This window comes from Equus caballus, chromosome 7, assembly GCF_041296265.1.
Source record: "Equus caballus isolate H_3958 breed thoroughbred chromosome 7, TB-T2T, whole genome shotgun sequence".
Taxonomy (NCBI): domain Eukaryota; kingdom Metazoa; phylum Chordata; class Mammalia; order Perissodactyla; family Equidae; genus Equus; species Equus caballus.
Genome location: NC_091690.1, coordinates 88,859,710 through 88,869,458, shown reverse-complemented (window position 1 = coordinate 88,869,458; position 9,749 = coordinate 88,859,710). Strand labels below are relative to the sequence as shown.

General features: G+C 43.8%; 1 protein-coding gene across 1 annotated transcript; it reads left to right on the top strand.

Moving 5' to 3' along the window:
- Positions 1 to 964: 964 nt before the first annotated feature.
- LOC100056819 (serum amyloid A-4 protein) lies at positions 965 to 8,663 on the top strand. The gene is given in 4 exon segments (XM_070273425.1): positions 965 to 1,042; positions 1,337 to 1,550; positions 7,846 to 7,984; positions 8,371 to 8,663. Coding segments are annotated over 3 exon segments (393 nt in total). The 5' UTR covers positions 965 to 1,042; positions 1,337 to 1,459; the 3' UTR covers positions 8,534 to 8,663.
- Positions 8,664 to 9,749: the final 1,086 nt, after the last annotated feature.

Sequence of the window (9,749 nt, the reverse complement as noted above, 5' to 3'; positions counted from 1 at the left end):
TAAATTACACCGAGTTATAATTTACCTGCCAAAATTTCGAAGACCAAAAAGTTGTCAGTATCCCAGTGGGAGATCATGTGGGACAGATGCTCACACTTTTCTGGGGGAGTGAAGATTGATAGAGCCCCCAGGGAAGGCAGTTTGCAACTTATATAAACATATATAAAGTATCATACTTTTTTGCACTTTAATTCCTCGTTTAGGAATTTATCTTAGGGATATATTTGTATACATATGTACAAGGTTAACAAATGTGGGATTATTTGCATTAACGAAAGACTGGTAAAAGCCAAATGGCCACCAATACTGTATAAATTACGGTCCATCCATACAATGTATAAAAAGAGCCACAAACATGATATGGAAGGACCTCAAGATACATTAAGTTACAAAAAGAGAGTGCAGAATGATGCATGTTTACATATACACGTGCATACACAGTTTTTATCAATATGAGGTCTGCTGCCTAGAAGACCCTGCTTTAACTGCCTGCCTTCTTTGGTTCTCCCAGAATCATTACTTCATTCCATGGCTGGTCAAGCTGACAAGTCTTGCTTGTCCTGTGTCCTCATATGCCTTAGAGAGAAGCCCCAAGAGAGAAGCTAACATCCCCTTTGCTAATAATATGGATCCCCTCTTAGAGCATGATATCCGTGTGTAATTTTTTGGGAAGATCCTTTTCCAAACAGGGGTGAGACTGGAAACACACAGCGGAGGAAGTGGAGAAAGGGCCCTGTCCTCTCACCCTTGATTTTGCAAATGCAAGTTTCTCCTGTAATATAGGAAACTAAAAAGAGAGCAAATGTGGCAATTAGGAAAAACTGCCAGAAAACAAATGCCTTGAATGACCCAACTTGAAAGAAACTACTTGAGGATAAGGAAAATAGTTTTATTCAATATGCTAATTTTTTATTTACACAGAAGAATTGAGCAAGATGGACTTTACCAAGGCACATTGTTGGATTTAAGACTTCTCTTCCCACTAATGCCAAAGCCAGGAGAGACACCAGCGACTAAATTTCAGCCGGAGAAACGGCCACAGGTGAGGCTTTCTTCTGGGGAGTAATTCTCTTGTTTTTCTCCTTCGAGATCTTTTTCTCACTTTTTGGTAAATTCTGACTGGGGAGAAGTTGTGTTTTCTACCCATCATGAGGTCAATGCTGGGCAGAGTAGGACCTCAGGAAATGCTTATTGATCGACTCTAATCTGCTTTATTGAGTGACAAATTGGCTACAAACCGGTAAAACTTTGGGAACTTCTTATTTTTTTTAGAGATCTGGGCTGAGAATTAAGGGTTTATGCTTCATCCTAAAACCCATTTCGATCTTTCCTACAGTAATGATCCTAATAAAAACAAATGGAAATTGGGAACTAGGCTGTCTTTGAAATTCAGAATCCCAAAACATGTGTCTACCTTGGTTGTGATTCTCCGGCCCTCTGTGTCTTTCACTTCAGCGCAATGAAGGTTTTCACTGGCATTGTTTTCTGCTCCTTGGTAGTGGGAGTCAGCAGTGAAGGCTGGTTTTCATTCTTCAAAGAGGCTGTCCAAGGTAAGAGCCCTGGAGGATGGAGGGCGCATCCAGCTGTCCCCAGGATTCACTCTGAGCAGAGGCCACATAGCCACTGGATGTGGGTGCTCCTCAGAGAAGCCGCAAACGGGTCAGAGCAGGAGTGTTTCTCCTTCCAGGCTGGTCTGCCTCAGCACCCTCCATGGAGTCTCCAGACCAGAGGTCAGCGGTGCTTCGGGCCCAGCCTGTCCTTGCCGGGAGTGTGCAGAGGGGTCAGCACTCCCTGGGGGTGAGCTCCTTGTGGGAATTCACAAGTCACAAATTCCTCAGGCTTGCAGTCTCACTGTGAACTCAGTGTGTTCCCAGAGACGGAACCTTCAGTGTCAGTTTTTGCGAGACTTTAAACTTCACGTGTCGTTATTAATCTTGTTTTACCTTCCTTGTTCCTTCTTCAATGCTCTTCCTTTCTTTACATAGATGGGAATTTCTGACCTATATGATTTCCCTTCTCTCTAAAGAACTACTTTCAGCATTTCTTGCAAGGCAGGCCTACTACCAATAAATTCCTTCGATTTTTGTTTGAGAAGGTCTTTATTTCTCCTTCTCCTTTGAAGGATGATATCACAGGGTGCAGAATTTGGGGTTGGCGGTTTTTTTCTCTCAACATGTTAAATATTTCCCTCCACTCTCTTTTTGTTTGCATGGGTTCTGAGGAGGAGTCAGATGTGATTCTCATCTTTGCTCCTCTGTAGCTAAGGTATTTTTTCCCTCTGGCTTCTTTCAGCATTTTTCCTTTATCTTTGATTTTCTGTACATGCCTAGGTGTGTTTTAGTTGTTCTTGTTGTTGGGTTTATCCAGCTTGCTGTTCTCTGAGTTTCTTGGATCTCTGCTTGGTGTCTGACATTAATGTGGAGAAATTCTCACTCATTATTGTTTCAGATATTTCCTCTGTTCCTTTCTCTGTCTTCTCCTTCTGGTATTCCAAACACATATGTCACCCCTTTTCTAGTTGTCCCTCAGTACTTGGATGTTCTGTTTTGGTTTTTTTTTCAGTCTGTTCTCTACTTTTTGATTTTTGAGGATTCTATTGAATCCTCTTGCTCGAAGATTCTTTTCTCAACCATATCCATTCTACTGATAACCCCATCAAAGGCATTGTTCCCTTCTGTTCCAGTGTTTTTCATGTCTAGCATTGATTTGTTCTTTCTTAGCATTTCCATCTCTCTGCTTACGTCACCCATCTGTTCTTGCACACTGTCTGCTTTATCCATAGAGCCCTTAGCATATTCAGCATGGTTGTTTTAAGTTCCCAATCTGATAATTCCAATATCCCTGCCACGTCTGGGTCTGATGTTTGCTCTGTCTCTTCAAACTGTGTTTTGCCTTTTGGTATGCCTTGTGACTTTTCCTTGATAGCTGGATGTGGTGTATTGGGTAAAAGGAGCTCTTGTAACTGGGCCTTTAGTGATGTGCTGGTGAGATGTGGGGGGAGGGAGGGGTTCTACTGTCCTAGGGTTGGGTCGCAGTCTTTCAGTGAGCCCACGCTTCTGGACTGGGAACTAGTTAAGTGTTTCTCAGTTTTTTCCTCCCCCTCAAGTGGGGCAGGATGGTTGGAGTGGGCTGGAGTTGGGTATTTCCCTTGCCCAGGGCAGTTAGACTCTGATAATACAGTTTCCCCTGAGGGCGGCCCTTGGGAAGAAGAACAGAGGACTCTGACTTGCTTCAAATGGCTCCTTTTCCCTCCTCCTGCTGGAAGCCTAAGGGGATTTTTTGTGAGAACCTGGCAGCACTCCTGAAGGTAAATCTCACAATAATGTGGGGCCCCCTGTGACTGGGGCCCCTAGAGTTTTTAACTCTCAGAGTTGTGCCCACTGAACCTCCAGAAATTCATCAATTCCAGTTCAGGCTTTCCTCCCCCAGCGCTGGTTCCCGCACTGGTGGGGCCTCCTGAGTCTCTGCTCCAGTAGGACTGGTATCCCTGTGTCTGCCCGTCTGACTCTCCTGTCTCGGGGGCAGTGGTCTGCCCTGTGTCCTCCCCTCTCTTACAGAGTCAAGAAGAATTGGTGCATTTTCAACCTGTTCAGCTATTTGCTTGTTGCTGAATTGGAGTATTGACTTCCAAACTCCTTACATGCAGAACTGGAACTGATGTATTAATGTTGCAATTGAAAGTTTTGCAATTTTTTTGTTGAAATTTGACAAATTCAATATTTCTATATTTTGAATTTCCTGTGCTATTCTTTTTTTTGTAAAAGATTGACACTTGTGCTAACATCTATGGCCAATCTTTTTTTCTTTTCTTTTCTTTTTCTTTTCTCTCCAAAGCCCCCAGCACATAGTTGTATATTCTGGTTGTGCGTGCCTCTGGTTGTGCTATGTGGGACACCTCCTCAACAAGACCTGATGAGCGGTGCCCTGTCCGTGCCCAGCATCTGAACCGGCAAAACCCTGGGCGGATGAAGCGAGCGCACGAACATAACTACTCCGCCACAGGGTCTGCCCCATGCGCTACTCTTTTTAAATGAATTTCTCTGAATACAGTTCTTAAAAAGAATTTTGGTGCTAGCTGCTAAGTTTTCTGCACATAGTAAAAAATATCTCCTCCCTTAGGTCAGTGTATTTCAGAATTTGTGGTGTGGTCCACCTGCATTTGAATCTGCTGGGAGTTTTTGTATGAAACGAAATCCTGAGCCTCTTCTAGCCTCTGAGTCAGAATCTTGGAGATGGGGTGGGGCTAGGAATCAGCGTTTTGAACAAGGCTTCAGGTTATTCTAAACACAATACCAATGAGAATGACTATCTCAGGTGTTGCTACAACCCAGTGATAGAATCTATCAAGTACTTGGAGAAAACTCTTACCTATCAAACTGGAGAACATGGAATGAACGTCAAGGCAGCATCAGAGAAAGAACTCTTGTTAGGCCTAGCCCCAGATCAGCTATTCACGGACTCAGAGACAAAAGAATTAATACATGAAGTTAGTGAGACATATGCCACAGAACAAAGCACATCAATAACAATTAAGGTGGGGCCAGCCCCGTGGCGCAGTGGTTAAGTTCATGCGCTCTGCTTCAGCAGCCTGGGAATTGCAGGTTGGGATCCTGGGCGTGGACCTACACACTGCTCGTCCAGCCACGCTGTGGTGGCGTCCTACATGCAAAATAGAGGAAGACTGGCACAGAGCTTAGCTCAGGGCTAATCTTCAAGCAAAAAAAGGAAGATGGTAACAGATGTTAGCTCAAGGCCAATCTTCCTCACACACACACATACACACACACACAAACCAAAGAATAATTAAGGGGCTGGCCCGGTGACATAGTGGTTAAGTCTGGCATGCCCTGCTTCGGACCACCGAAGCTGGCTCGGATCCCGGGCACAGACTTACACTGCTTGTGAAGTCATTTTGTGGTGGCAACCCACATATAAAATATAGAAAGATTGGCACAGATATTAGCTCAGTGCTAATCTTCCTCAAGCAAAAAAAGAGGAAGATTGGCAACAGATGTTAGCTCAGAGTGAATGTTTCTCACAAAAAAACAAAAGAAAAAGAATAATTAAAACTATCCATCTTGGTTTTTCTTTTCTCCAAGTGAGTAGGTTTAAAGAAATCCTTGACATGTGAGCCACGGCACGTCTCAATAAATATTTACTGAGCAACACAGGCACGACAGATGCTTCCTCCAGCTCTTCCTCACTCAGACCTGTTTTGAGCATCTATTTTTCCACTAATGGTCTTTTAAACTCTTTTCATTGAGCTATAACAGTAAACTGAGATGCAGTAAACTGCACAGCTTGATGAACTCCTGCATAGGTAAACACCCACGCTACCACCGTCAGACCAAGATGTGTCATATTTCCAGCACCCCAGAAGGACAGCTCGTGTCCCCTCCCAGTTAATGTCCCCACCAAAGGTAACCCCTATTCTGGCCTCTATGATTATAGATTAGTTTTTCCTGCTTATTATCTTTAACAAAAATTTTATTGAAGTATAATTGACATATAACATTATATTAGTTTCATGTACAGCGTAATGATTCAATATTTGTATGTGTTGCGAAATGATCACCACAATAAGTCTAGTTAATATCCATCACCACACATAGTTACAAAAATTTTTTTTCTTGTAATGAAGGCTTTTAAGACTTACTCTCTTAGCAACTTTCAAATATGCAATACAGTGTTATTAACTATAGTCACCATGCTGTACATTGCATTCTTAGGACTTAACTATTTTATAACTGAAAGTTTGTGCTTTTGACCCCCTTCACCCATTTCTCCCGCCCACTACTTCCTGCCTCTGGCAACTGCCAATCTGTTCTCTGTATCTATGAGCTGGGATATTTTTTGAGGTTCTCCATATAAGTGAGATTATACAGTATTTGCCTTTCTCTGTCTGACTTATTTCACTTAGCACAACGTCCTCAAGGTCCATCCATGTTGTCATGAATGGCAAGATTTCATTGTGTTTATTTTATCTTTTTAAGATTGGCACCTGAGCTAACATCTGTTGCCAATCTTTTTTTTTTCCTTCTTCTCCCCAAAGCCCCCAGTACATAGTTGTATATTCTAGTTGTGAGTGCCTCTGGTTGTGCTATGTGGGACGCCACCTCGATATGGCTTGATGAGCGGTGCCATATCCTTGCCTAAGATCCGAACTGGTGAAACCCTGGGCCACCGAAGCGGAGCGTGCAAACCTAACCACTCGGCCACGGGACAGGCCCCAAGATTTCATTCTTTTTTATGAATGAATATAGTCCATTGTGTATATGTATGTGTATGTGTATATATATATATGTACACCTCATCTTCTTTATCCATTCATCCACTGATGGATGTTTAGTTTGTCTATATCTTGGCTATTGTAAATAATGCTGCAATGAACATAGGGTGCATAGGTCTATTCAAGTTAGTGTTTTTGTTTTCTTTGGATAAATACCCAGAAGCAGAATTGCTGGATCATAAGGTAGTTCTATTTTTAATTTTTTGAGGCACCTCCATACTGTTTTCCATAGTGGCTGCACCAATTTACATTGATCTTCACATAAGAGAAATTAGGTGGAATGTGCTCTTTTGATCTGGCATTCTTCCATTCAACATTGTGTCTATAAGATTCATCCATGTTGTTGCTTATATGTGTCAACAGTTTGCTGTTTTTCATTGGTGTGCAGTATTCCATTGTAGAACTGTACCATGATTTACTTGCTCACTCTATGTTGTCGGATAATTGGGTCTTTTCAGTTGTGGGCTGTTGTGGATGAAACTGCAGTGACATTGTGCACGTTGGTGTGCGTACTCTCTGGTGGACACACACTCACTCATGCTGGGGGCAGATACCCAGGAGAGGGCTTGTGGGCTAACAAGGGAGATGGAGGTTTAGCTCCAGTAGATGCTGCCGAGTAGCTTTCCAAAACGGCACCAATTTACAATTCCACCCACAAAATATAAGAGTTTCAGGTGTACCACATCCTCACCACAACTGATACCATCAGTTTTTAAAATTTTTGTCGTTCTGATGGTGTATAGTGGCATCTCATTGTCCCCACTACCGTTCACTAACAGGAAAAGGAAACTAACTTCCATCAGGCCCTCTGACATGCTAGGGATTGTTGGGCACTTCCCTTATTATGTTTTATTTTATTTATTTATTTTTTCAAAGATTGGCACTTGAGCTAACATTTATTGCCAATCTTCTTTCTTCTTCTTCTTCTCCCCAAAGCCCCCTGGTACACAGTTGTATATTTTACTTGTGGGCCCTTCTACTGTGGCATGTGGGACGCCGCCTCAGCATGGCTTGATGAGCGGTGCCATGTCCGCACCCAGGATCTGAGCTGGTGAAACCCTGGGCTCCCAAAGTGGAGGGTGCCAACTTAACCACTCGCCAGGGGGCCGGCCCTCGCTCATTTTCTATTCTCATTTCCTCTGCTCATTTCATCTACTGTGGAGGTAGGTATGATGCTCCCGAGTGAAGGGTGAGGAAACCGGAGCTCGGTGAGCAGGCAGAGACCTGAACAGGATGCTCACGCCTTACAGCGCAGTCTGCCTACACAGGGCCTGTGGCGTTCCCTCAGGCAACTCCGCCTCATCCCTTACTGCCGGTTTCAGCATTTGTTCTGTGCCTTTGATGCCTGTCATGTCGAATTTATTCAAGCCCGAGTTGCCCTCCCTCAGTGGAAAGGATGTATTTGTCTTATGCACCATCGTAGTGGAAAAATGTGGAACTCCTTCTCCTCTCACTGCTTTGTCAGGAGTCAAAATCTGAAAGGAGTGGACAGTTTCCATTCCTTCACTTCTCCGGTATCTCACCAGCTTCATTTTGGTTATTTTGTCTCTTTCCAGGGGCTTGGGACTTGGTGGGAGCCTACTGGGACATGAGACAAGCCAATTACCAACATTCAAGCAGATACTTCTATGCCCGGGGGAACTATGATGCTGCACAAAGGGGCCCTGGGGGTGTCTGAGCCGCTCAAGTGATCAGGTGACTGGGGTGCTGGGGTGGCCAGGGAGAGCGGAGCAGAGTTGTCTGTCTCCAGAGTCAGGAGGGCTGTGGTCCCCGCTCTTACTGCCCCTGCTCCTGAGGTCTGGGTGGCCAGCAGAGCCAGAGCAGGGCTGGTGTGGATGTGTCTCCCCCAACCCCAAAGAGAAAGGGAGGGATCTCTGCAGAGCTCTGTTGCGGAACATGGAAAGAACCAGTTGACCTGGACCTTTGCCCAAGGAGGTGCATGTTTTAGCCCCTCCTTCTTGAGCATGGGCTCTTCCAGCCTCCTCTGAAAGTCATTCCTTGGTGGAAAGAGAGAAGGGAATTGGGAGGTGGAGCTGTCTAGAATGACCCAGGAGACAATCTCCTCTCTCGCTTCCTTCCAGCAACGCCAGGGAATATCTTCAAGATCTCTTACACAAGCTTTCCTTTGGAAGCAGCAGCTATGACTTGGAGGACTTGACTTCCGACCGGAGAGCTGGGGAATGGGGCCGGAGTGGCAACGACCCCGAGCACTTCAGACCTGCTGGCCTGCCTAAGGAATACTGAGCTGCCTGCTCCCTCTGCTCTCACGGGATGAGGCTGTGAGCCACACAACTCTCCCCACAAACAGGGCACAGTGTCACTGAGCGTTGTGTCCCCAGGAACTCATAAAAGGCCCCATACATGTTTGTCAAATTGAATTCATTGACAGAAAGTGGCATCTTTGAGACGGACTCTCAGGAAGAATGGCTAACTGGTCCCATATGGAAAATAAGCAGCACTGTGGAAGATGAGCCTGTGACTGTGGGAGCCCTGGGACCCCACTGGACCTGTAACCATGCTATGTCCTCACATGACCCCATGGAGCCCCTTATCAGATATATGACTTGCAAATATTTACTCCCATTTTGTAGGTTGCTTTTTCACTTTGCTGATGGTTTCCTTTGCTGTGCAGACTTTTTAGTTTGATGTTTATTTTTGTTTATTTTGTTTATTATTTGCTTTTCTTGCCTCTGCTTTTGGTGTTAAATCCAAAAAATCTTTGCCATGACCAATGTCAAGGAGCTTACCACCTATGTTTTCTTCTAGGAGTTTTAAGTTTCAGGTCTTATGCTCAAGTCTTTAATCCATTTTGAGTTAACTTTTGTGTATGGTGTAAGATACGGGTCCAGTTTCATTCTTTTGCGTGTGTCTGTCCAGTTTTCCAGCACCATTTATTGAAGACACTGTCTTTCCCCCATTCTGTATTCTTTGCTCGTTTGTCATAAATTAATTGACCTTATATGTGTGGGATTACTTCTAGGCTCTCTATTCTGTTCCACTGATCTTTGTGTCTGATTTGATGCCAATATCATACTGTTTTGATTACTATACCTTTGTCATATAGTTTGAGATCAGGAATGTGATGTCTCCGACTTTGTTCTTCTTTCTCAGTGTTGCTTCAGCTATTGGGGGTCCTTTGTTCCATCCCGATTTTAGGCATCCACTCAAATTTAAGGTTCCATACAAATTTTAGGACTGTTTCTTCTATTTCTGGGAAACGCCTTTGGAATTTTGATAGGGATTGCATTGAATCTGTAGATTGCTTTGGGTAATATGGACATTTTAACAATATTAATTCTGCCAGTCCATGAGCAATGAAAATTTTTAAAAAGGCATTTTAAAGATGTTGGATATAATACTTCTTTTTAAAACCAGTAATATTTTAAATAGTTTATGAATGTATATGACTTGTAGCCTTAAAGGATGCCCACCAATGTTCTCATCTGGATACTAAATAGGT